This window comes from Podarcis pityusensis (genome assembly GCF_964106645.2).
Source record: "Podarcis pityusensis genome assembly, chromosome: 7".
In the NCBI taxonomy this organism is placed as follows: Eukaryota; Metazoa; Chordata; class Lepidosauria; order Squamata; family Lacertidae; genus Podarcis; species Podarcis pityusensis.
This window is the reverse complement of record NC_138031.1, coordinates 44,129,846-44,157,771: the sequence shown is the minus strand read 5'-3', so window position 1 is coordinate 44,157,771 and position 27,926 is coordinate 44,129,846. Positions and strand designations below refer to the sequence as shown.

The 27,926-nt window shown below is 42.7% G+C and overlaps 1 protein-coding gene across 3 annotated transcripts in view; it reads right to left on the bottom strand.

Moving 5' to 3' along the window:
* Positions 1 to 17,029, bottom strand: part of CDH2 (cadherin 2) — a 121,442-nt gene extending 104,413 nt beyond the window's left edge. The window contains exon 1 of one of the 3 annotated variants that reach the window (XM_081014410.1): positions 16,231 to 17,029. In XM_081014410.1, coding sequence (XP_080870536.1) covers positions 16,231 to 16,305 — 75 coding nt within the window. In that variant the 5' untranslated portion in view covers positions 16,306 to 17,029. Of the gene's footprint in view, positions 1 to 2,911; positions 3,044 to 14,250; positions 14,302 to 16,230 lie in introns of those variants that run through there. The other 2 variants (XM_081014411.1, XM_081014409.1) reach the window with 2 other exon arrangements.
* Positions 17,030 to 27,926: the final 10,897 nt, after the last annotated feature.

Here is a 27,926-nt window from a genome sequence, read left to right as displayed (position 1 = left end):
ACATTGTAATCTTCATAATACTGTAGAAAGGAAGCTGAAGCGTGTAAGACCACCACTCCTTTCTGTCTAGGGTGCAGACTTCTCCCCTGAATGAAGAACGTTGAAATCATAAAAACAATTCCCCTTTCCCCCTTGGGAAAACTATTCATAAAATGTTCTTTCTAGTAAAGATATGTTTGTAGAGATCTGTAAGAATCAAAGTAGCTTTTCATGGGAATTCATCAGTTTTAAGATATGACCACCCTTTTTAAGAAGTCTGTTTATACATGCCTGGCAAAATTATAAAAACAAGAGTAAGGTGTTGTTTTTCAATTACTGAGCCATGGACCATTGCCAAACTAAGAGTGCTTCTTCCCGCCAGTCCTCTGCTAGAGATTTGGCTCAGCTGCTGCTGCTGGGTGTGAAATCTCTGTTTTCTTCCTTCTGCAGAAGCAAATCAAACCAAACTTTGCCCTCCCTCCTCTCAGCAAGAAGATAAAGGCAACTGCGCACCTTACACTTGCTATAGAGAGGCTGTTTTAAATCATCTCACATAACAGATGTCATATTATGATGAAACATTTGTTTATAAAGAGAGGCTTGTGGATCATTCTTTTCGGACAGTTGTAAAAGCATGAATTGCAGGATGTGGGTGATGAACTACGACATAGCAACAGTTCAGCAGTAATAAACCCTGTGAAGCAATTTAAATGGGCTGTACACAGCAACTGTGACTTGCAAAGGGGCCTGAGATTTAAAAGCAGCAAAAACTCACCTCACCAGAGCCTAGAGTTCTCTAATAATCACTAGTGGGAAGCACTGGTATAAGAACCTAGGCAAAAATCCATCATAATTCTGCTCAACGGGCCTGGCTGGTCATATGTTATATTTCCTATAGTCATGGAAATGTCCATGAAAAGAATAAAATACCACATTTTTTTGTCTATTGGCGGGACTAATGAAATAGCTTAAAGTGAGGCCCACATAAATGTGATGTGAATGGCCTCTGAAATGCAGATCTGAATAGACTCTACAGAGCCCTGCTGAAAGTGGAAGGGCAACATCAGCGCTACTGCACAAGTACTAGACCATGAAAAATACCCTAAATGCCACCTTTATGAGCCACAGAAAATACTGCTAATATCTATTGTCTCTGTTCTTACAAAAGTAATTGAAGCAAAAATACTGCTATCAAAAATTGACAGCAATGTAAGAGAATTAAATATAGTAGCTTAATGACCGGCATATATCCGGGGGTCTCTCTGAAGGTATGCCAAGGGATTGAGTAGGCTTAGATTGCTGCAGATCCATGGTCCCTCTGTCTTGACACACCATGTCCATGCCTCTACAGAGCTCTGAGTACATATGGAGAGTAACCTGCAATGGCTAACCTTTCCATAGTTTTACTAGGAAAACTTGCACTGTGGACCTCCCTCTCGAACTGTGGTGAGAGAGATCTGCTGGATGCAGCGGCCCATCATCTACTGTTCCTGGGACATTTGGGATTGCTCAAGCAGGCATCAGTTCTGGAAAAGTTTAAGCAACTTTAAACAGGTAACTACTCAAATGCACAGGATAGGCAGGTCTTTTAGTTGGTGAAATACTATTACGGGAAAAGAACTGAAACAAGCTGGCCTACAAACCACCTGCAGGAAATATGTCACTCAATTGGTTTTTACTGAAATCAACAGAAATAAACTCTTAAGTAGATGGTAATTAAATTGCAGCTAGACAAAACATATCACATGTCACTAAAATGCAATTTTGCTTGGCTTAAAAAACATTTCAACTTTCACTCAAAACAATGAGAAAAGCAAAACACATACAGTATTCTGAATCTCTGCTAGATTAGCATCAAGGTTGAAAACCTAACTATAATATTGATTTACAACTGAACTTTTTAAATCATCATTTTTATCAACCTTGTGCCAACAGTCTACTAATTACTTTTTAAATATTAGAAAACTGCTAGCCCATCACTGTAGATCAATCCAACTAGGCAGGGGGCAGAGCGACATTCCAGTTGAGGAAAAAATCTCAGTGGTCACTCAGCTGGATGCAAATAACTGATTCCTCAGTTAAAATACTTATTCTATCTACATTACAGTGTGTTATCTCACTAAAACAGATTGGATTGTTTCAAAATATGTCAGTGCTTGGCCCAATAGACGAGCTTCCTTAGGCTGAAAATAATCGCATCTAAAGTGACAATATTTTTAAATTTTAAAAAATAATTATTGTTCGCTTGTAATTAGTAACTCATCTGTTTGATTGTGACAGTCATAAGCAGCCACACCACTAAGGCAGGGAGCATAGATACAGATTGGTTTTCATTTTGCTTCTAATTGTATTTCACAGCTTTTAAATTTGTTGACCACTCAGAGAACATGGTTAATTGGGCAATATGTAAATGCTGAAAAATAATAATTAAATGCTATATTATTTCCCTGACTGGGTAAATGGCAAGGCTTAGCCCTCCCCAGCCCTCAAATCTGCAGTCTCCTAGGAAGAATAGTAAGGGGAACAGGACCCCACCCCTAGCAGATCTCCAAGCAACCAGAAATCCTGATGAGCCATCTTCCCTACTCCAAGATCAGAGAACTACACACCAATTGCATAGCTTCCTGCCCTTGGACCCCGTCATCTCCCTAGGAGAGCAAATGGCAAGCCCAGTAGGAGTTTCAGGGCTGTGAGTGAAGCACCCAGCCAGCTTAATGTGAGGTTACTCAGAGAAAGAAGGATGTGTGTATAACCAGCCAACCAGATCAAGGCCTGGTTGAACCAGGAAAGGGAGCCTCCAACTCCCATATAAGCTCTCATTCTGGAATGATTCATTGCCGAAGCAACAGCACCCTTAGAGTTCCAAGCATTCCTGAACAGGTGAAACAGACAATATCATTAAGCAGACAATAACATTAATTATTCTCTTCACCTTCTTGTCTAAAAGAGAGATTCGTATAGGGAAAAGATAGGTCTTGTGGCTGCATTTGTAGTCTTCTGCAAGAGAGAAAGGGAAACAGAGAACATAGACTGGGATAGTCAAGTACATCACTAGATCCCTATGAGCCTTCCAGCTTTAAGGCCAAATGCAAAAAAAGACTCACTCCTTTGGTATCAGGTATTTACAAGTAATAACACTAAGGTGGCATCCACCCTACCCCAATTTAGGACAAAAGATGTGGAAGAGCTGTAACAGCTACACTGCCGGAGAAGGTAATGAAGGAGGGGAAAACATAAAACAGGATTGAGGAAGGAGATAGTACCTCTCCCCAATATATTATTTGCAGCACTGCTACCTTCAACCTTCTGATCATAATCTGATTGGAAGATAAACAAAACTGTTCCCAGTTCTGATTTCTGTTCAACATTAGAAGCTTCATTTGTCTCTCCAGAGTATGAGACTGTAAAATGAGCAGGAGGTCTTTTTCCTGCAAGTACAGCTAATCTCTTCTCATAAATCATTACATCTTCCAGGGATGTTCAGGGTCATCGGCAAAAAACAAAAACAAAAACGAAAAAAACTAGAAAAGGGGGAAATGTTTGAAGGTATAATTTTCAAGAGAATTGTACAGCCTCGGTATTACATTAAAAGCCCATTACAACTACCATGCCCCATCACTTGTAATATTGGTGTAAAAATACTATCCAGACCACAGGTAGTCAACCTTTTTATACCTACCGCCCACTAATGCATCTTTCTGGATGGTAAAATTTCCTTACCGCCCACCAGTGCTCGATGGAAGGAGGATTTAGCTTGTGCCATAGAACCCCCTACCACCCACCCATAATCCTGAAACACCCACTAGTGGGCGGTAGGGACCAGGCTGACAATCCCTGATCTTAATAGCCTAAATCACTGTTTCACTAGCTTCCACTGAACAGCCCTGATGTGGAGAGCATACTGGCCAATCTGTAATCACATGTTTTTATATGATGTATCAGCAAACAACTAAGCAGAGATGAAAAAAGAGGGAGTATTGAAACTTAAACTTAAGGCACAGGTGCATGCAAGGTGATCTGCCCCCACTTCTCAGGGCACCCTTGAGCAGGAAAGTCTGAAGGGAGATTCTAACCACAGTCTGCTGAACTTGGTTGTAACCTCTCCACAGAATTGTGTTCAAGACTGAAATGAGGATTCTAACCACATTTGACTGATCACAGTTTAAATCTCTCTGCAGTCCTTTCTGCTCAATGTACGAAGGTTGGGAGAGGAAAAGGCAGGGCCTATATCAATGGGGCAGCGCCAGCATGTGCTCACACCCTACTAGGGATGGAAATTTGGTTTTGTTTTTATTTCAACAAAAAAACAAACCCTACTTAATTCACACTTCTCACACCAATATGTGCATTAAAATACAGTTTCCTTCAAAATTCAGTTGTCTGGATTTTGTGATGCAGTTTCCCCCCAAACAACATGTACCAAAATGCATATTTCGGGGGAAACGTGCCTAAAAAGACATACATATGCTAGTGAACATTACATACAAAAATGCCTAATATTAGGGAATAGTGTTCCAAAAATGTGTGTATTAATCAAAACTGCATACAAAATTGTTTTTATTAGGAGAAATGTATGCTAAAGTTTTTTTTTTAAAATCAAGTTACTGACTGCATAAATGTGGAAAACAAAATGTAAGATTGGAAGGAGAAACTTAAGTGAGCTGAAACAGATATTTTTCCATCTCAAACTCTTGCCATCTTTGAGGCCTCACACATTCTTCTGAACACCTCTACGGGGATAGGAGGGGGGAAATATCACATCTACCCTTAAAGTTTGAATAGGACTGTAACATTTCACAATGCACACAGGGAAATGTGACCTAGAGCCACAAAGGGTTGTATCCAAGAAAGTTATACAGTGTAGACCCAAATAAGTTAATGGACCCAAATCAGTCATGTCCATTAATTTACATGGGTTTACTCTGAATAGTACCAAAATTGAATAGAACCATAGCTGTCAACTTTTCCCTTTTCTTGCGAGGAATCCTATTCGGAATAAGGGAAACGTTGACAGCTATGAACAGAACACAACATCATCCTACACATGGAAAACTCACAAGTCAGGGAGGTTTCTAGTTGACCTTCTGATTATCTTTCCACCTGCAAATGTGTGTTTCTCCTCACTTATTTTGAGAAAATGCAGACCATAACAACAAACAAAAACAACACACACACCAGTTTAAAAGGCCGTAAGTTTGTTTAATTAGCCGAAGAAGAGAAGTGTTTTTGCCTGGTACCTAAAGATGTATAACGAAGACGCCAGACAAACCTCCTTGGGGAGAGCATTTCACAAATTGGGAGCCATCACAAAAAAGGCCCATTCTCATGTAGCTGCACACAAGCATGGGCCTCAGGTGATGATCGCAGGATTTGGGTCAGTTCATCTGGGGAAAGGCGGTCCTTGAAGTATTGCGGTCCTGAGCTGTTTCAGGTTTTCTAGGTCAAAACCAGCACTCTGAACTGGGCCCAGAAACTAGAGTTGGCCCAGGATTGGCATTATATGCTCAAACAGTCTTGCCCAGGCAAGTAACCTGGCTGATGAATTCTGCACCAGCTGAAGTTTCCGAAACGTCTTCAGAGGCAGACCCACATGTAACATGCTGCAGTAATCTAACCTAGAGGTTACCAGAGCACAGATGGCTGAAGTTAGGCTATCCCTGTCCATGCAGGGGGACAGCTGGGCCACCAGCTGAAGGTGATAGAAGGCACCACTGAGGCCACCTGAGGCTTAAGTGACAGGAATGGACCCAGAGGAGCCCCAAGCTGCATATCCGTTCCTTCAGAGGGAGTGTAACCCCATCAAGAGCAGGCAGTATCCCATCCATCCAGTCTAAGGAACCACGCACTAACAGTGCTTCAGTCTTATCTCGATTGGGTTTCAGTTCATTGGCTCTCATCTACTCCATTATTGAGGAAGGTAACGGTCCAGCACATCCACTGTCACACTGCTGGGTTGCCTACATACACTGTATAAAAGGATGGGAGGTCCTTTCTCTGTATTAAACCTTTTACTTGTCTCATATTTCCCTATGTGATTTTCCCTTCAAGTTGTTTTTTTAGTGATATAAATAGCCTAGCTTGAACAACACTGCGAGTAGTAACCTTTATAATAATAAATGCCAATGGAAGTGTGGGAACTGTCATCTCTCCTAAAATTAAGAAAACTAACCTCTGTTGAGCCACAGGTCTGTATGATGCATTTCCTTAGTGTGCACTGAAACTCTGACCCCAGTTTTGAAGTCCTTGCACACTACAGCAATTTTAAATATTGAGTTCTCTTAACTAAATTAAATGAAGCTCTTGTGTTCCTTAATGCTTCAAAGCTCTTGGAAGTCAGTGGAGGCGCCCATCAGCGCAAATGTGTTGTGGGTAGGGCAACCAATTTTAAACTGTGAAGTTTGTCAAAACACATCCCTTAGACAAAGAGATGAACTGATTTTACAACGGTAGAAGAGAAACACTTACAGTTAAATTGATTGGTCAGCTTTGCAAGGATGAAGTGGTATGTCTACTCTTTGGTTTATTTCATTTGACAACAGCATTTTCAGAGCCCAGGTTTGCAAAGGCAGTTGTGCATGCTTAAGAGTTATGGTTATAAAAGCCCACTGGAATTAACTGTATCCGTAAGTAGTAATTTCCAAGGCTTAAACCTTGGTATGCTACCAAACAGAACTAGTTTCTTCATCTAAGTTTTAGGGGGAAAGGACAAAAACATGCTAATGACAAAACATATTCCTGAAAGGTTACACAGAAAAGGTTAATGTATCCTCATGGGGGAGACTTTTCAAGTCTATTTAAAAAACAAAAACAAAATTCAGTTCACAGAATACTTACAAAGTAAAAAACAAAAGGAAATTTTAAAAACCATAGTTAACTCACTACTGTTTCTGTTCCCTAGCAGAACATAAGATATATAGCTGTGTTTCACACTGGGACAGTACAGCAATAATTTGGTTCAAACATAAATGATATTGCAAGTTGTATTGTAGCTTAGGCCACAACCCTTTATCTCTAGGTATGCATTAAGGCAAAATAACAAGATTTCACATGGGCCAAAATTTCATAAAGCATTTTCAGCTACTTTTCTTTTCTTTTCTTTGTTTTAACTATAGCCTGAAAGGCCTAGAAAACCTTTTGTTTCCTATTACATTTTGTTAGGGTATCATTAACACTGAATGACTGAAGCGGGGGGGGGGGGGATAGGCAATGTGCCAAATACAGGACTCAGGAGTAAACCTTTATTGTTTAGCCCCTTGTTTAATTAAATTAATTAATCTAAATTATTTTTAGGCTGCTTTTCTGGGCAAATGTCCCTGTAGCTTACAATACAATCCAGTTCAGTTCAGTGCAATGCAATGGAATTATGAAAAGAATAGTAATACAAAATTTTGAAATTTTGAACTACAACTCAATACTACACTTTTTTTTTTCCAACAGAGCAAAATGACACCCAACCCTAATTCCACTAGACCATCACACAGCTAATAAGCATCATGCCTAGAAGGCCAAATGAAAAAGACAAGTTTCAGGGCCTTCCAAAAATTCTGCAATGTAAAAATTTGATACAGGTCCAATGGAAGGGAATTCCATAGCCATCAGGCTACCGCAGAGAAGGATTTGTTTCCTTGTGGTCACCCACCATACCAGCTGTGGGGAGAGAAGACACATTAGAAGAGTCTCCAAAGCAGATCAAAGTCAGCAGCAGATTGCATGACGGGGTGGTGGTACTCAACTGTCCATGGTTGGTTGTGCTGCTACTTGTTGCAGAAAACAGAGGGAAAGGGCCCAAGGCAGTTGCGAGGTGCAAATGCACTGACAGGAGCACCTGACTGGTTCCACTGGTGCATTTGCACAGCACCGACCTCACTGATGCCCTGCCCCTCCAGCTCTACCTCCTGGTAAGCAGTAGTAATGTGACCAACCAGAGGTCAGGTGAGCACTGCCATTCCACCACACTGCCTACTACAGCTTAAAGTGTGGTCAGATAGTATGTCTGCAGGTGCTCAATAAATAGTTTGGACCCAAACGGTTCCAAGGTGTGTTAGGACATTGTTGGCCGGTGATGAAATATCACACTGGAAATTCTTTCTTCCTTTCCATTTGTATTAATCATTGTCTAACACTGAGAATGGTTACTACAAATAAAAAGGAAGAAAGGACAAATCTCTCCAAACTGAGTGAATGGGCATTATAATGGCAAATAATTGTTCAGTGCAAGTACATGTAAAGTGAAAGCCAAAAAAATCATAACTTTGAATATATACTAATGGGGCATGAACTGACCAGGGAAGAGAGCTTGGGACCATAGTGGATAGCTTGCTGAAAATGATGACTCTGTGTGCAGAGGTTGTGAAAAAGGCGGAGTCATGTTATAGATCATTAGGAAACTGCTGATATCACAGCACCATTACACAAATCTGTGGTGTAGCCACACTTGGAATATTGTGTACAGTTCTGTTCACCGCACCTCAAAATAATATTGTAGAGCTGAAAAGATGTAGAAAAACACAGCCAAAATGATCAAGGGACAGTAGCAACTCCCCTATAAGGAAGGGTTACAACATTTGGGCACTTTTAGTTTATGAAAAAAGGTGAGTAAAATATGATAGAAGTATACAGAATTATGGATAATGACCCTTGGGATCCCTTCCAACTCTATAATTCTATGATTCTCTTATTTATTCTCTAAGTTTTAGTCAGCATAGGCCCACTAAAATTAATGAACATGACTAACATAGGTCCAACATTTTCAGTGGGTCTGCTCTTAGTAAAACCTAGCTGAATACAACCCCAGGAATTTCTATCCCACAACCATTGTTAAAGCAGCATAACCATTGTACTGATCTTGCATCCATTTGAGCTTTGCATAGGAATGTTATACTGTACCTCTTGCATTTACTGACCAAATTATAGATATATCCATACGGGCAAAAAGAGATAATGTTCTGTGTACCTGATAAAGTGGGAACTAGTTCTTGAAATCTTAAAATAAAAATAAGCGTTATCGTCTGCAATCCTAGCCCCACGTATCTGGGATTAAGCCCAGCTGAATTTAATAGGATTTACTTCTGAGTATACATGGTTAGAAATGCATTGTTAAGTCTTTGAAGAGTCACAAGGCTTCTGGGAGACACAGGAAGCTGGTTTTTACCAAGTCAGACTACTGGTCTACCTATCTCAGTACTGTTACATTGACTGGCAGCGGAGAGACTCTCTCCAGGGTTTGAGGTAGGGGTTTTTCACAGCCCTACCTAGAGACACTAGGGATTGAACCAGGTATCTTCTGCATGAAACTCAAGATGTTCTACCTCTGAGCTACAACCCTTCTCCAAACTTCTGGTTGTTTAGATAACCCCTTTTATATTATCAAAAAGGAAAAAAGGGGAAGTTCAGAAATGTTCATCTATTTTAAATTTTAAGGAACTTAAAAGCAGATGCTGCATAGATATGAGCAATTCACTTTCTTAAATAAGGAATTGGAGAGAGAGAGAACGCACAAGTCAAGGAAAGAACCAGGCATGAGTCACTCTGGGTGGTCACCATCACTTAATAAAAATAGCTTTTCTCAATTTTATAGTCTACACAATTGGCGTCTGTAGTAAAAAGAATCTGAATGTTTTTACCCTTTCTATTATTAGATTGTTGGGTGAGTTTGAGCTTCTTTCTCTAGCCATCTTATTCCACAAGACTTGGCTTCTGCTGACGTTACTGGGAGTTTCCTATTCTACTCACAGGGTAGCTGAACATGCCCAATAATGGGTTCCAACTCACCAGCTGGAAAAAAAAGCTGAGTAGATATTGACTCGTACACTGGAGGCAGCAACAGGGGAAAAACTGCTTATACAAACTTGGATAAAAGTATTTGCTCACAGGATGCAATAAGTTCATCTTAGCGGAGAAAAGGAAATCTGTATATTTTATCTTCTACTTCTATACAGTTTTTATACTGCTTTATTGTTTAGTTGTACTTTATTTTTTATTATTTTATTTTCAGGCAGGGTTGGTTTTAACTAAAAACTGTTTCAAGGATGAAGTTCTTTTTAAAAAGTGTGGTAAATATTTCCAAACAAATCGGAGAACAAGATAAATAAATCCTCCCAGTTGATGCTTCAGCAAGACATTCTGAAAAACAAACACTGTGGTTCAAATTATCATTCTGCTGCCACCTAAAACTTAATAGGAATTACTGAGTCTTGCATGATAGCGAATCAGAATGTGAAATGGAATGGGGAGAAGACTTTTAAAATAATGTCAATAGATTGAAAATATCTTACTATAAATGTGCCTTAAAGATTTATTTGAAACGCTGATATTTAGTATAATGAAAATGTCTCCTAAAATGTTAATGTATTCAACATTTAAAGGCACATCATCTTGACTTTAAACCAGATAAAACAGGTATGCAATGTGCATTTTGTCAAATAATTGTATTGCTCCCAAAGTCAGTTTCTGTCTTGTTTCAGAAACATATTTGAAATGCATCTGCTAGGTTAATATGTATATAAAACATTTCCTTAAAAAGAATGGCTTCTTCCACCCATCTGTCAAAACAACAGTTCAGTATTTCCCCAGAAAATGATGGTGAGATCATCGATAGAAGAAAAGGTATTTGAAGTTTGAACTGTATTTTATACTGTTTTATTTTGGTTGGTGGCATTGCATGCCTTTTATTATTTTGTATACCGCTTTGAGATTTTTTTAATGTTTAAGCAGTCTAGAAATATTTATAATAATAAAAGAAATATCAATAAAAATTGTACTTTTTGGGTTTGTCACAGATTTGAATGACGTCACTGATATTGATACAAAAGAAACTAGAATTTCAAAATACTGATTATTTTCCAGTAATCAGAAATTAAAATTACTCATAATAAACTTCTGCAATGTTTTGCAAAAATGTGAAACATAACCCTGGGAAAGAAAGCTAAAATATTGACAAATTCTAATTTAATATAAAAAAACCCACATTTCAAAAGGAATTCCAGATATCTGGGATATAGCATCATAGTCTAGAAGTTTCCACTGAGAAAACATGATTTGTAGAGGCAGAAGAATCATAAGTAGACTCAAGATTCTTTATATTAACCTACTGAAGTGCTTTGCCACTTATTCTTATTAATTATGACTAACCTACCTATGTAGTTCCGTATCCCAAAAAACATGGGATGGGATGCCATTGCACCATGCACCTCCCCACCCTAGCTTCACATCATTGGCTGGCAGAGACAGGAAGATGCACCACATGATAATGCCATGTCACACCATGTTAATATTACATTAAAAGGAAAAAGCTACAGAGTGCTTCTCCATGTCTCTTATAAATGTCTAGTTTGGCCCCTAGACCTCCATAGCCCTATTTAAGAAGCTGGAAAGATAACGAATCTGCACACAACTTCAAAAACTGGGGTAAAGGCAACAAAAATGGTAGTAGCACTCATAAATTAATAATAATTAATAATTAATTAATTAACAATTAATTAATTAATAATAAAGGAGAACCGCGTAAGTTTTGGTGCCAATCACTGGGACCTGAATGTGCATCTGCTTTGCTACTAGTCAGTTTTAGCACAACTAAAATCCATTTCCCATAATCAATTTTCAATACTCATATTAACTATTCAGACCAGTATCTTAGCCATACTCAGAAACCATACAATGAAAGAAACTAGAATTAATAATTAGGATTGAAAATTTAACTGAAGCTTTTCCTAAGAACTATTGCCTCTGGAGGTCATTCGAAGTCCTTTGTGATGTTTTGCCTCCAGTTTTCCCACACAGACTTCCTCTTTTCCCAATTCAGAAGCGCTTATGGTTTCTGATGTTAAAGTATGCGTGTTTGTGTCACACACACGCACACACCCACACCTTTCAAACTTTCCCCTTTTCCTTCAGAGTGCCAAGCTTTTGCGTAACAACCAAAGATTTTACCTAAAGTAAATCATCAATGAAGTGAGTGTTTAATCATCAGTTACCAGTATGTTCCTAAATGCTGCATTATTCCAAACATTGACTGAACCTATACTGAACAAGCTGTTTGCTCTGCTGTGCAAATGATGAGTGATGAATTCATAAAAAAAAACCTCAAGGAAATATCTGACAAAGGCTGAAAGCAATATAAAACAATTTAAATAAAACATAGCCAAGGTATAGGTCCTGAAACAATATTATTTTCTTATAACTGAAATTCTCTTGCACTAGCAATGTACGCAATGTAAAAGTTTTAAATAATTTCTGACTTGCAAGAGAAAGCAAAAAAAAGCCAAGCAATAGTTAAAAATCAAAGGCCACTTTCCAGACACAGGTTTAGAAAACTGATTTCATACCTAACTTTCAGTGTTGTTACAGCCTGTTAAAAAGAGAGTCCTAACCTGATTTAATGTGTACCCAAACAAGGAGGAAATTGGATTTTCCAACCATGACATGCCACTGGAACTCTCTGATACACAAAAGCAATAAAGACAGTTCCTGTCCATAATTCATAGATCGCTTTAATTTAAAAACAGTACTTATAGGGGGGAAACCACACGGTGAAATAAGAGTTTAGCAGAGAACTCAAGTTTTAAAGTTTACCAAATAACATCTGGAGATAAAAAAAAAAAATGGAGGCATCCTAAAAAGAGAGAATGAGCCTGACAAAGAAATTGTGTCATGGGGAGGGGGGAGTGGACTCTACCTTAAAAATTTGTAAAAAAGCAACCCAGACTCCGGCTATAAACAAACCCTGAAAACAATAAACCTAGCTAAAAAGTTAAAACAATCCTCCCCAAAAGGGAGGCAGAGTTTGAAGGAAAGACACAGAAGGTGCAACATTGACACTTTCCCATCAGGGCAAACTAACCTCCTATTAAACCAGTGAAAAATCCCCCCAGCTGTTTAGGATCAATGTTTCAGCACCTCAACTGCCTGATGCAGCCATCAGAGCTACAGAAAGAGAGTATTGGCTGCACAGGAGAAAGCAAAAAAAAAAGCAGTAATTTGAAATAAAGGGCAAGGGAAGGGAGCTTTGCAACATGCCAAGTCTGTGTTTACTACGTTTCAGAAGCAGGGATTCAGTTCACAGCCAGAGAGTAATCTGAGCTCTGCACCATGGACAGTGACTGCTGCTGCAGCTACTGCAGCTGCCTCCCTGTACCCAGATCACTCAACCCCTGCAGGATTTAAACCGGATATCACCCACTGCTGAAAGCCAGCCCACTCACACAGCCCGCTACACAAATACCCCTTTCCCCAGAGTCCCTTGCCCGTTCTCGACGATATGCTCCAGCCACAAATGCCATTAAGAGACAATGAGCTGCACCATCTGTCCCAGAGATTTACTCCTGCTTGCCCTTTGCACTAGGAAGAAGACGAGTTTCGCTGACCGAAGTGCCAGCATCCATCCTCTGTCCCCTGCCTTATTGGAACTCACTTTAGGAAAATCCCAGGACACCCCTCACCCCCCCCCAAAAAAACCCCACTCAACCCTACACAGTTCCATTTGAAATGCACATCAAATACAGTATCAAATACAGTTCATCCATTACTCCAGAGAACCTTTCACAAACTATTTCCAGAGGCGTAGCCATGTTAGTCTGTTGCAGCAAAACCAGGGGAGTCCGGTGGCCATGCAAAGAGCACACACCCTATTCCAACAGGATAAGCCCCAAAATGCAGGATAATCACTTAATTGAATTTTCATCAGCATATGTCAAGTGGTATCTGCTTCATGAGAGACAGCCCTAATGCTGGTATCTATCTATACAAGCTGTCCCACATCCCAGATACATTCCTTACACAGTCGATATTCACTGAACAAGCCATGGCAATGCTCCTCTACCTTCAGATGCACAAAACACCCCAGGAAAATCCAAGTAATTAACCCACCAATTCCTGCCCAGACAAATCAAATCCTTACTCTGGAGACCTGGGCCCACCCTAATTTAGCACTTTCGGCATCGATGGACTACTGCCCACTCCTGGTGCAGAATCACAAATTATCAGGCAAGACATCCAGCTTGCTGGTAGAGAATCTGATTTGCATGCAGAAACTCTCAGGTTCAATCCCCAGCAACTTTGGGTAGGGCTAGCAAGGTCCTGTCTGAAACCCTGCAGAGCTGCTGCCGGTCAGTGTGGACAGTATAAGGCAGATTCCTATCTGTCTCCCAACAAAATGGTACACAGCCTAACCCCCATACCCATCCTATGCGTTCCAGGTGACCAGTGTCCACCAAATGCAGAAACACCAGCAATGCTCTCCAGGCAGATCCCTACTTTGCAAAAGTGTAAACAAACCAGTCTTAAGCCTTCGCCAAGGCTTGCAAACCTCATAAAAGCATACAGCCTTCCCTTGTCCAAGTCAGCTCACTCTTTACTCAGCAAAGGACCAAATCCGATCTCTGAAATATTAATTCCTGACTTGGGTGAAAGGTGACTCACCCCTTGCCAGCAAGCATCACAGTGGCACAAACCCTGTCAACTTTGGGCAGATCTCCAAGGATGGCGGCTCTTTCAATCCCTACAAGTATTGGCCAGAACCTCAGTCTCAACTATTGGGGTGCATGGACATGCCTCCCACTTGCCTTCGCGTGGCCTTCCCGCAGCGCCCCCTGTTGGGCGAGGGAGGTGGCAAAGCTTTATTAAGCAAGGAGAAAGAGTTCGCCTTAATGGAAATTCCCGTTAGCTGTTGCAGCAGGGGTAAAAAAAAACACAGCAGGACGCCAGCGGGGGAGGAGGCGAGCGAGGCTGCCGGGCGGAGGCGGAGGCTGATTAAATTCTTCCCGGGAAGGGATTAGGGAGCCGAGCAGAGGGGCGAGGCAGCGGCTCCGCACGCTCCTCTGTACCGGACCCGAGGCCACGGAGGGCGGCGTTCCGGACACGCTTGGCTCCACTAACCCCGGGGTCCCCGACCAGGGTGGCTGCTCAGGTAGCAGCTCTCGCCGGATTCGTTAAACAGGGGCAAAAGTGAAGTGCACACCGTTGCCTTAAGACTCTGTGCCGGTTAATCCGAAATAGCCGACCGGCGCCCTGATTCTGGGGTCACAATTACTACTAAACACAGATTAAAATCCCACGCGATTCACAAACAGGCCCTGTGGTGTGTTACATATGCTCCCTTTAACCTTCCCGATTGCATACAAGGAGGGGGGATGTGTCGTGGTTTTTTTAAAAAAGTAACTCATCAATTCAATGAGATCTATGGAGTTTGCACTTCGTGGTTGTGTAACTGCGAGACCCGAGTGGGCTGGCAATTTGGCATCCGGAAGGCAAAGTAGAACGAGCGCGCGCGGGTTGAAGAGGACGACAGGGAGAGAGGGTGGTCTGGTGGCCCCTGCCATGGGAAATAAATCCCACCCCGGCCTTCGATTTGCGAAGCAGGTGTCTCAACACGGAGACCGGCCCCCACTCTGTTTATCCAGGGTGACTTCCATCCTCGGGGAAGTCTGCTCTTCAAGAAGGAGCGTGCGCATCTCCGCCTTGCCAGCAAGGAGCAAAGAAGCCCTTGCTCCCATCCCAAGGGAAGAGGTGGGTGGCATCCACTCCTTTCCCACGCTCCCTCCCCAAGGAAGAGATGGCGCCAAGTCCCTGCCCCACTTCTGCTCGTCCCCAGGTCGGAGGGATCCCCGCTCCCCACTTCAACTCCCCATCCGCACGCCCCGCGGTGCCTTTATTTACAATCATCGGTCTCATCCTTCTCGACCCGCAGGCCGACTTTTGTTTGACCCCACCCATCAGATCCAACGCCAGTGCAAGGGATGTGGGGGGGGGGGGGTCACTGGGTCCTAACTTTCCGCCATAACGCTTCTGCACCCCGGTCTTTCTTCCCTACGCAGGCAGATGCATCTCTCCACTATTAGTCTTCTTACTAACGCCGAAGCGAGCACCTGCTCCTTTCCGCCGTGGGAAATACGAGTCCCTAACTCGCGTTCCCGAGGAAGCTCCAGCCTCCCCTCTGCAACTCCTCTCCCGTCCCCCTTCGCTGCACCCCGTCTTCGTCCCCCAACACCTTCCGGGATCAAGGGGGTCGCTTTCCCCCAAGCCCCCTCCCCGCCCCACCGCTGCCGCCCCAGCTTCGCAACCCTGTTCCAAGCAGGCCCAGCTTAGCCTCCGGGGCAGCGCGGGGAGCCCGGGCTGCTTCGCCCGCGGCCCCGGCGGCGGCATCCTCTCGCCAGCCCCGCCACCGCCCTTCAGCGGGAACAAAGAGCCCCCAGCCCCGCTGCTGCGGCTCTCCTCTGTCTGTCTGTCTTCCTTCCTCCCCCTCGCTCGGCTCTTTACCTGCTGCAGGGCCGCCAGCACCATCAACAGCAGCGGCGGCAGGATCCGCGGCGGCGCTCCCGCTATCCGGCACATGGAGGCGAAGCGGTGGCGGGGGGAGGCGTGCACGGCGGGGCGAAAAGTCCGCGGATGGGGGCCCGGCGGCGGCGCGGGCCAAGGCGGGAAGGGCGGCAGGGGGCAGCGGAGGATCCGCCGCGCTCGCCTGGGAGGAAGGGGCGACGGAGCTCCCGGTCCGGCTGCCGCGTCCGGGGTGTCGGCGATGGGTGACTCGCACAAAAGGCAGCGGCCGAAGGAGTCTCTTCGTGAGGGGCGCTGCCGAGAGGGGGGGGGGCTGGCGGTGTTAGCGGTTCCCGCGGGCTTTCCCCGGGCACATAGCCCGTCTTCTTCGCTCCTGCGGCGGCGGCGGCTGCCTGCTTTTCCTTCTCGCCGGCCGGCTTGAGGCAGCCTCCCTCCCTCCTCCTCCTCAGCGCGTCGCCAAGTGCGCCCTGGCAGCGCCGCTCCGACGCCGGCTCTGCCGCTGCTGCATGCTCGCCGCGAGTCCTTCGCCTCCTTCACTTTCTTGCCTCGCTTCGTCTCCCCGCCGGCCAGCAGCCAGTAGCGGCGGCGGCAGCAGCAACAGCAACAGCAGCAACAACCCCCTCCGCTTGCACACACGAGGATAACAATACCACAGCAGCCTCTGCCTCGCTCGCGCGGCGTTCCTGTGTGCGCCTGTATGTGTGCGCGCGCGCTCGCGTATGTGTGTGTGTGTGTATGTGTATGCCTTCACTTGCGCTTGGCTGCTGCTGCTGCTGGCAGCTTCACCTCCTCCTCCTCCTCCTCTTCTTCTTCCCCCCTCCTCCCCGGCTCTCCCTGCCGGCCGCACGGCCAATGGGAAGCAACCGGCTCCAGCTCAGCTCAGCCCTTTGCCCGGGCCAGGCAACCGCCCACAGCTACCCCCGAGCGAAAGGTTGAGCTGCTGCTGCTGCTTCAGCCAGAGAGAGGTGCGCAGAGGAAGCCGAGGGTTTGTTGTGGGCACTTTATCCCTCAGCCAGGACCGCGGACCGGGCGTGTCTGGTCTGCACACACACAGAATGGGGATTTTAGGCGAGATGGTAGGGAGACCGAGAGTGAGAGAGAGACTCGAGGTAACGTTCCGACACGACAGTGAGAAAGCCTCGCGTTTTTATTATGAGCCGGGTGAGAGGACTCTCCGGCGAACGTGAGAAATGCCTGTGCAAAACAAAAAGCCGAGGCAAGCCAAGGCGGGCGACGCCAGGGAACGCTGCTCTTGCCCCCATTGTCTGGAGGCGTTTTGCGACGAAGCCACCTGCTGGGAAAAGCGGCTTAGCTGAGGAGGCGGCTGTGTCGCCTTTTGTTTTTGCTCCTCTCCCGCCATCGCCCAGGAGCCTGGAATGGGACCAGCGCGCCAGTTAGGAAGTTTTCGGTCCCTGCGCTTCGTGGGTTGACGGACCTTTTTTCAACCCGCGGGCGCCCCTCCTCGAGATTCTGCTACCTGCTTCGTTACTCGCCAAATGTGCAATTAAATATTGCACATACTGTATATGTAATTGCTTTTTTAAAATAAAAACTTTGCCTGCTTCTGCTGCTGCTGCTGGGCAGCGCTCCAGCCTGCGTACCCAAAAAATGTCAGGCTGCATAACGGAAATTAGGAAGGTTGCTGAGTGCACAGGAAACCTCGAGGATTAGTGCTGGGTCATTTGCAGAGCTGGCAAGGATTTTTCCCTCACCCTACAGGTCACTGAGCAAACTTGCTTTGTGTCCATGCATCAAAGCCTCCTGCCGGAGAGAAAGGGGGGGGGAACGGGGCGGGGAGAGGAGAGGTTGCAAGCGCTGGCCCCCAGACAGTGTCCTAGAAGCGACTAGGCTCCGGATAGCTGTTCAGAATCGAGCAGGTCGTTTAGGATTGTGCTTGCACGGAGGGCTGAAAAACATTGAATCTGGAAACTCTGCAAACGGCTGTGCAGGTCTTTTCAGGCCAGGGCTGGCTTTGCAATGACACACTGTAGTAAGTAATAAGGGAAAACAGATAGCCTTTTCTCCATTATTAGCGCCATCATTGCAAGCCTCTCTTGTCTCTTGGTTGTGGAAAAAAAACCCGAAATGGGCTGGCTGCACAATCTTATTTACTTTGCAGCTGAACTGCTCCAGAGCAAATCTATGGCCATTGGTGATGGCAGGACAGAACTTGGGGACAGGTGTCCAGGCCTCGTTTGCAGAATGAGCAGGGGCTCCCTAAAACGCTTGCCACCTTGTGAAGAAAGTGAAGTGACTGATATTACCATCTAAAGGTGGGGAAGCAAGAGTGTGGCATAAGATAGAGCAGAGTCTAAAATTATATAACTACAACCAGCATGGTGGTACTTTGCAACATTTTAAAAATTATATTGCTACACCCAGGCATCAATATAATAATTCACTCCACAGTTTACTCTGAATATGAGTTGTGTAGATGGCTACGATGCTAACTTATTGTACTGTATTAAAACTAAAAGTTTTGGGGTTTTTTACTAAAATTAGGCATTTATCTATAATAATAATAATAAATTTTATTTATATTCCGCCCTCCCCAGCCGAAGCCGGGCTCAGGGCGGCTAACAACAATAAAACAGTACAAAAGTACAGCACAAACAACACTCTAAAATCATTCATTATAAAATTAATTAATTCAAGCCACTGGCAACCATTGGGCCAGAGCTCTGCGAAGATTGCCGAGGTAGGGAGTCAGGCTGTGCCCTGGCCAAGTGCCTATGGCCCTTGAGGTAGTATAGTAGTGGACAGATGGTTAGACATGTTAAACTGGGCCTCAAAAACCCTATGAATACTGAGCAAATTGCTATCTCACAACCTAATCAACCTCAAAATGCACTTCCTTGAGCCCCTTGGAGGAAAGGCGGGATACAAATAAAGAATAAATAAATCCCCGTGTGGACTTCAGTGCTGAAGAAGTTACACTCCATGAGGGGTTGTTACTGTCTCAGATCTTTTGCACTCAAGCTCAAATATCCAGCCCATTCTCTCACTTTTATAAACCAATTATCCCCCCAACCCTGTTTTTGCCTGCAGGATGCTTGGTGTGCTGCAAAGCACAGTGTTAGTGATATCACGGCTACTCGCCATCCTAATTTGCCGAAAGGTGCTTCTATATAACCAATTTCTTGCACAGTGCAATGTTCTTTAAGCTTGCAATCCTACACTCTCATTTACTTGCTAATAAGCCTCATTGAATTAACATTTGAATTATGGTGCTGGGGGAGACTCTTGAGAGTTCCATGGACTGCAAGTAGATCAAACCTTAAGGAAATCAGTCCTGAGTGTGCACTGGAAGGACAGATCCTGAAGCTGAGGCTTCAATACTTTGGCCACATCATGAGAAGAGAAGACTCCCTGGAAAAGACCCTGATGCTGGGAAAGATTGAGGGCACTAGGAGAAGGGGGTGACAGAGGACGAGATGGTTGGACAGTGTTCTCAAAGCTACCAGCATGAGTTTGACCAAACTGCGGGAGGCAGTGGAAGACAGGAGTGCCTGGCGTGCTCTGGTCCATGGGGTCACGAAGAGTCGGACACGACTAAACAACAAGCCTCATTGAACGCAATGGGTTATATGACATGGGATGGAGCTGTAAATTGTTAACATGTTTCAATAGTCCAAAAATAGTTTAAACTATTTAAAAGATGCGTTTAAAGTATGATGCATTCCCCCTGTAATTGTAAGATTTATGGAATAGTCTCCCAGGAAGGCCCTCCTGCTGCCGACTTTGTCATCTTTTTGGTGCCAGGCCAAAGTGCTTTTATATTTTCGCAGGCACTTGAGCTGCACGAGTGGTGTGATACTGTACTGTTAAACCTATTTTAAATACATTTTATGTGATTTTATCATTGCCTTTTTTCCCTTGGTTGTAAATGGCTTATACTTTTCTTTTATTGGAAGCTATGTATAAAATTAATTAAACCTACCACAGGTTAATTAGCCCACAGTTACGTAAATTTATGAGAACTTTCTGATAATTTGTATGGCCAATGCCTAAAACAATAAAACTAGTGTGGCTTAACAGTATTGATCTAGGACCTGGGAGATCAGGGCTTGAATCTCCGTTCAACCAGTCAATGTCTCTTATCCTAGCCTATCTCACAGGGTTGTGGGTAAGGATAAAATGAGGGAAGAACCATGTACACCACGTTGACCTCCCTGAAAGAAAAAGTGGTATATATAAATGTAATGTATTAAAGTAAATATAATAAAATTGGACTGAAAGAGTTGGAAAAACTGTCCTGCTACCATCCAACAAATAAGTGGATGTTAGGTTAACCTTTTTTAGGTAATCTTGAACCTGAGAGTTTCTACATGCAAGCTTGTGCCCTACCACCAAGTTAATACTAATAATATTTACTGTAGAATTTGCTAGTGCAAGAGTTCAGAAAGGAAAATGGAAATGATGTCGGGAGAAAAAAAAATGGGTTGAGGGAATTATTTTTTTTTAATGAAACTTAAGTTCCAAGGGTATCTTGGCAGTGCTAGTTTTGGGAGACGAGAAAAGCTCAGCACTACAGGTAAAGTCAATAATCATTTCTGCAAGGGGGAGGGGGGAAACCCAACCTCTTTGCTTGCAGAAAGCAGCTCTCCTTGGATTCCCTCCAAATCTCAAAGACTCGCTGATGCCTTGATCGTGCATCATCATCGACTGGGATTTGGACAGCCTTATTGCCTTGTTCTTCTAGATATGGATTGGACCGGGTGTGACTCATGACCCAGCTAGTGAAGCCTTTAGTCACCTTGAGTAACCATTTCCTTTTAGGAAGACCACTTGAGTTCAGATGTTAGAAAAAGCGAGTCGATCAAAAGGAAATGTATCATCATCTCTGTTATCTAAATAAGGCTTAAGTAGGGCTTAATTAAGTGTCTGAAATTGCCTTTTGTGCTGGTGTGAATTTCACCGTACATTAATTTTAACTAGGAAGAGTGCAGGCTAATAAATCTGATTGCTAAAAATTCATACCGTCCAGGGTCCAATAGCCAAAAACAGCCATAGGGGTACTAACTTAGAGATACCGATCACCAACTTCCTAACACCAGCATCTGTCAGCGAGGGAGCCTGAAGCTACTATACGTTTAGTAGCTCAAACCATGCAACAGCAGAAGCTCTCTCCTGATATGTCCAGGAAGCCAACGTCCCATTCAGCAAACACAACTAAATCTGAAAGCTAATATCTTGCCCAAGGTCACCTAGGGGAGCCTGAGTCAAAAACTGCATGCTAGATAGTTGGCTAGCCCCCAAATCTGACGCTTAAGTGAGCAGATTATAGCTGGCCCTCAAATATCAGAAGGGGGCATTAATAAAATAGGAAGGTCTAAGGGTAATGATAATCAACAGAAATTAGATGTGGCGTTATAGCGGGAGGCTAGCAAAGTTCTGATTTTCAGCAGTTCTGACTACTAAATGAGATAATAACATAATTTCTTTACATATCAGATTCTGGAGAACCTATGGCTGAGCTAGATTTGAATATGACCAATGCTGAAGGCAAACAGTTTATCTGTTAGATGACACTGGCTAATGCTTTATGTACACAGCTGTTTATCTGTCCCAAAGAACAGATGCCTCTTATTTCACAACAGCTCAACTCTCCACTGCATTCTGTAAATCAAATTCCACACTTCTTCATAGGTGTTTTGAGTCACAGGCATGCAGCAAAAGGCTATGCATGCTTACTCAGAAGTTGTCTAGAGGAAAGCATTCTGTATGGCAGGATGGCTTACCCATGGTTCTCCAGATGTTGTTGGACTCCCAACTCTCATCAGCTTCAGCTAGCTTGGCCCGTAATCAGAGATAACGGGAAATGTAGTCCTTCTGGAAGGTTACCCATCCTGCTGGCACTAAAAGCAAGATTTAGTACAAAGCCCTGGTAAGCGTTGGCCAAAATTAAGATGCGCTGGCAGCACTAGTAGTGATTTATGTAAAATTCAGAATGTCATCTCATTGGTTTTAAATTGATCTGACTGAGTTTCCAGCCAAGTGCCCATATTTATTATTTTATTCCTACCACACCCTTAATTGCAGAGAATGAAAACATTTGATGTTTGCATATATTTACATGAATTAACATATGCAGTTGAGCAATGATCATTCCACTTTGAAAAGTGGCCTGTGTGGTGCCCTTTACCACTAAATACTCCCATACCAGTTATAGCAGAGTGACATTTGAAATGGTAGCTAGGAAAACTGTTTTCTGGATGCCGAGATGAGATGATTAAAAACTGCTGACACGAAGATAAACAATTAACATTTTCAGATACATTTCTTTTGGTCTTGACATTTGCAAAAGCAAAATATTTTCTGGTGTTTTCCCTGTAACAAAATGTGGTGAAGTGTACTGAAAAAAATCAATTTTTAAATAAAAAAACACTTTCTGCGCCTGAACTGCTTCAACATCTTTATGTTTTTATATTTGGTAAAGTGCTTTAAGATTTTCTGTTTTTATGAAATGTGGTTAATAATTTTCCACATTTCATAATAATTTCATGAAATGTGGTTAATAAATAAAATATTTTCAATGCTCTTCTGACTTGGATTTTTGCGGGGAGGGGGTTAAAAAAGCATTATATTTATATGGATCAGGAATATTTTTTGACCAATATTTTTATTGTTTCTAAATAATTTGAAACAATAATTTGAAAACAATTATAGCTGTACAACTGGTACAGTGTTTGTTACCCGTTCCAAGGAAAACCAGTCAATAGTTCTGTAATAAGCCTGTTCTGTTCTTCATTTTTAAAATCTGTAAGCATTTTTCAGAATGTAAAGCACAAAATCTAAGGGAGTCCATTTGGATATTAAATAATTTATACCACAGTTATTTCTCACAGAGCAAGTCCTGGACTCTCATATTCCTGGATCCAATCTATCATTAAAAGCCAGAAAATGAAATAGGCTTTATAGCATACCTGGAAGACGACCAGACCTTCGTTTGGCTGTCAGTCTACATGGTGCAGTTTCAACTGCTACGAGTAACCAAATTATTAACAGGAATAGCAACTGTGTGAAATAAAAAAATGCTTTCACAGCAGCTTTCAGCTGACACGCAGGGTCATATTCTGCTTTCAGCTATACATTTGTAACTAAGAGAAGCATCTGGCTTGTGGCATTAGCCTGTTGCCATGATGCTTATAGTACGTGCTTCACTAAGTGACCCACTCCCGCACTGCTCTGGATGCCTTCAGTTGACGATTTGAGTAGAATTATTCAGAAATAAATGAATAGGATTGTTCTCACAAAAACAAGAAGGTGATAAGCAAATCACTCAGATGGCTTAAATCATAGTGTAGAATTGCAGAGTTGGAAGGGATCCCAAAAGTCATCTACTCCAACTCCCTGCAATGCAGGTATCTCAGCTAAAGCATCGATGACAGATGGCCATCCAACCTCTGTTTGAAAACCTCCAAGGAAGAAGAGTCCACAACCTCCCGAGGGAGACCATTCCACTGTCAAACAGCTCTTACTTTCAGAAAGCCCCCCCCCCCCCGGTGTTTAGTTGGAATCTCCTTTCTTGTAACATGAATCCATTCGTTCGAGTCCTACCCTCCGGAGCAGGAGAAAACAAGCTTGCTCCATCTTCCATATGACAGCCCTTGAGATATTTGAAGATGGCTATCATAGATGGCTAAACATACCCAGCTCCTTTAACCGTTCCTCATAATCCTTGGTTTTATTTATTGAAAAAACAAGTAAAGGTAGCATATAGTGAAATTCAACTCAGCCAGTAAAATGACAACCTATCCAGAGAGGAATTCTCATCTTGTATTGGAAAGTGTATTGTCTAGCTATCTTTGAACATAGTATTTTTCTAAGATGTGAAAGTATATTCAACTTTGCTTGGTGTTCCATTAAATAGACTCTACATCTGGCAGAAATAAAAAAATAAAATAAAATATGAGCTGTTCCAAAAGGTCACACACTGTGATGATTTTGACAAATGTAATGTGCATGGTTTTTGATAAAGATTTGCCCTGAAAATATTCTTTTATGCTTTCCTCTATAACCCAATAATGCTGGCTTTATGGCAAGATGCACTATACCACTTTTGATGAACTTCTAGAATGAACTTTACTGCAGTTTTTTTAAAAACCCAACCACAGTTGCCTAGTAGCGTAGGAAAATTAGTCACCAATTCTGCCTTCATATGGGCAATTCTAAAAACAACCCTGACCTTTGAATCCAAGAATCTTCTCCTTAGGCCCACAAGCCATACTTGCTTAAAAGCTTGGAGTCATATCCTCCAGAGCTACAAACAGAAGTCTGTGAATTCCAGTGCCTTTGATAAACAATGACTATGTATCTTGTTCAGATTCCAGGAAGCAATCTTATCTATAGTGCTATGACATCCTTTATTTCAATTTATGAGATACTCACAATTGGAAGGGGGTACTGAAAATTTCTTTTCTGGTGCCTATATACATTAGATAGGAGAATGTGAACTATAGAGTTTGTTTGGTATAAGAGTTTTTAAAAACAACAACAACATAATTGAACAGGGTACTAGACTGATGAATGACAGTGGCATTTGCCACAGATTGCCTCTACCCACAGCAACCTACCAATGCTCAAAATTTTGGTTAAAAAAACCAAGCAAAGTGCAGTTAATAACTGCTCCCCACTGAGGATGCTGATGTTTTGTCAAAAGGCCATAGGTATCCCTTATATACCAATGGCCGTAATACTTGAGGTGTCTTGAACTCTGTAAGCACAACACACAAACACTGATTAAAATACATGGCATGCATCCCCCCCCAAAAATAAACATGCAAGGTGTGCATAATACACATGCTTAATTCAGGTGAAGAAATTCATTTCTGGAGACTTGGAACCTTTCATTGTTTTGGTCAGCGAAAAGAAGTATCTTCCCTTTATCAGCAGAATTGGTGCTACTATAGAAGGTAAAGGTAAAGGTACCCCTGCCCGTACGGGCCAGCTGTGTCCGACTCTAGGGTTGTGCGCTCATCTCACTTAAGAGGCCGGGGGCCAGCGCTGTCCGAAGACACTTCCAGGTCACGTGGCCAGCGTGACGAAGCTGCTCTGGCGAGCCAGCACCAGCGCAGCACACGGAAATGCCGTTTACCTTCCCGCTATAAAGCAGTACCTATTTATCTACTTGCACTTAGGAGTGCTTTCGAACTGCTAGGTGGGCAGGAGCTGGGACCAAAAGATGGGAGCTCACCCCACCGCGGGGATTCGAACCGCCGACCTTCCGATCGGCAAGTCCTAGGCACTGAGGTTTTACCCACAGCGCCACCCGCGTCCCTTGGTGCTACTATAGGTGCCACATAATACCCATTCCATATGTGTTTTGTGTGGCAGCACCCACACTTTGGAACTCCCTGCCTATTGAGCTCGAGCAGCACCTTCACAGAGTTCTTTTCGGTGCCTACTAAAACATTCTTGTTTAGACAAGCCCCCCAAGATGTTTAGGAAGTTGAGGTAGTGTTAATCTATTTTAGTATTTTGACTTTTGTACGTGGTTGTGAATATATGAGAAAATCCACAACCATGTACAAAAGTTAACCATATATATATATTCAAGTGCTGTACAGTGGTACCTCAGATTAAGTACTTAATTAGTTCCGGAGGTCCCTTCTTAACCGGAAACTTCTTTTTTTTTTTTTTTTAAAGAATATTTATTCCAATTTTAAGGTTACAAAAAAAATATGGAAAAGAAAAAACACAAACCACATACATCTTACAAAAAACAGACAATAAAAAAAAAAAAAGACAAAAAATCACAGTAGAAAATAACAAGAATCAAGTTAGACCATTACAACCATTTTCTCATTTACTTATTTCCATGACTTCCTCTCACCTCCCTGCTTTGTATTCTAGTTTAAATCGTATCTCCAGCAAATCCTTCTAACCTTCTTTTCTTTTACTTATTTTAACATTCGAAAGTACTTAATTCTCCTCTATCCTCATTTTACACTTCATGTTTACTTATTCCATTATACCCTGTCTGCCAATACGGTCTAGTATTCTTCTCCAACCTTTTTCTAACATTCTTTTATATTGCAGTGTTTCTGAAGATATGTTTTAAATTTTTTCCAGTCTTCTTCCATCAACCCTTCTTCCTGATCTCGAATTCTGCCGGTCATCTCAGCCAGTTCCATATAGTCCATCACTTTCCTCTGCCATTCTTCTCGGGTAGGCAATTCTTGTGTCTTCCAGTATTTCCCAATGAGAATTCTTGCCGCTGCTGTCGCATACATAAAAAAATTCCTGTCTTCCCTTCTCACCAATTGGCCGACCATGCCCAAGAGGAAAGCCTCTGGTTTCTTCACAAAAGTGTATTTCAATACCTTTTTTAATTCATTATATATCATTTCCCAGAAGGCCTTGATCTTTGGGCATGTCCACCAAAGGTGGAAGAAGGTTCCTTCATTTTCTTTGCATTTCCAACATTTATTATCGGGCACTTAACCTGAAACTTCTTAACCTGAAGCACCACTTTAGCTAATGGGGCCTCCTGTTGGCGCCGCACCTCCGGAGCATGATTTCTGTTCTCATCCTGAAGCAAAGGTCTTAACCTGAGGTATTATTTCTGGGTTAGCAGAGTCTGTAACCTGAAGCGTATATAACCTGAAGTGTATGTAACCCGAGGTACCACTGTATGTATGTATGTATGTATGTGTGTATGTATAAATAAATAAATAAATAAATAAATGTGCTGATTTTGTCCTATTTTCCAGATCAGGCAAAGGGCTGGTCTTGACCTAAAAGGCCTTTAATTTCTCAGTCCATATTGTATGGTTATGAGCATGAACGGGCTTATTGCTATGGCTATCAGGTGATCATGGTCTTAGCTAAAGAACAAGAATGTGATCTAACGGCTCTGTGGTTGCCAGAGGGTCGGGAGACAGCTAGAGGAAGTTTGAGTTGTGAGTTTTTAGCTGAAGATGGCTAAAATTCTGGTGCTTTTGCTCTTTGGGAATTTAAATCAAGTTTACTGGTTGTGCAATGTTTGTTTCCAATATGCAGTTTCACTTGGAAATTGGTCCCATTGTGATCAATGGAACTTATTTCCTACTTTATTTATTTAGGATTAGAGCCCCAGAGAGGTATTATTTTGGGCAGCTTTGAGGCCAGTACTAACCATAATGCATATATTTATCTACCATAATGGACCTCAGGACAGTGAAAATCTCAGTAGAGAAGTGAACTGAACAGTCATCCTTGACTGCAGACATTTTTGAATTGTTCCAGTGTTTACAAGAGAAGAAGTTATTCTAGCCATGCGAATTCAGCTCCAATATTCATTCAGTCCTTCAGTTTCTATACTATCCTTCCTTCCTCCCAAACAAGAGTTTGGAGCAGTGTACAAGATAATTAATATATTACTACAAAATGTTCTGATAACAATCAAAAACTAAGAACAAATCATTCTAATATTAGTCTGCCTCATGTAATAAAAACTCTAAACATCCATCATGCTATAGGTAAAAGGAAGGGTTTTTTTGTTTCAAATGTGCTTGTTTGGAACCACAAAGAAATCACACAACAACGCTGAAATCATCTTCCATCTAAATATTAAACCTACCAGGCCCAGGATTGTTGTTGTTTGCTTTTTTTAGGGAAAGCAACCCAAGTGCTAGACTTGTCCGTCCCTGCATTTTGACAGTATTTTTATGAGACAATGTGTTTCATAAATGAAA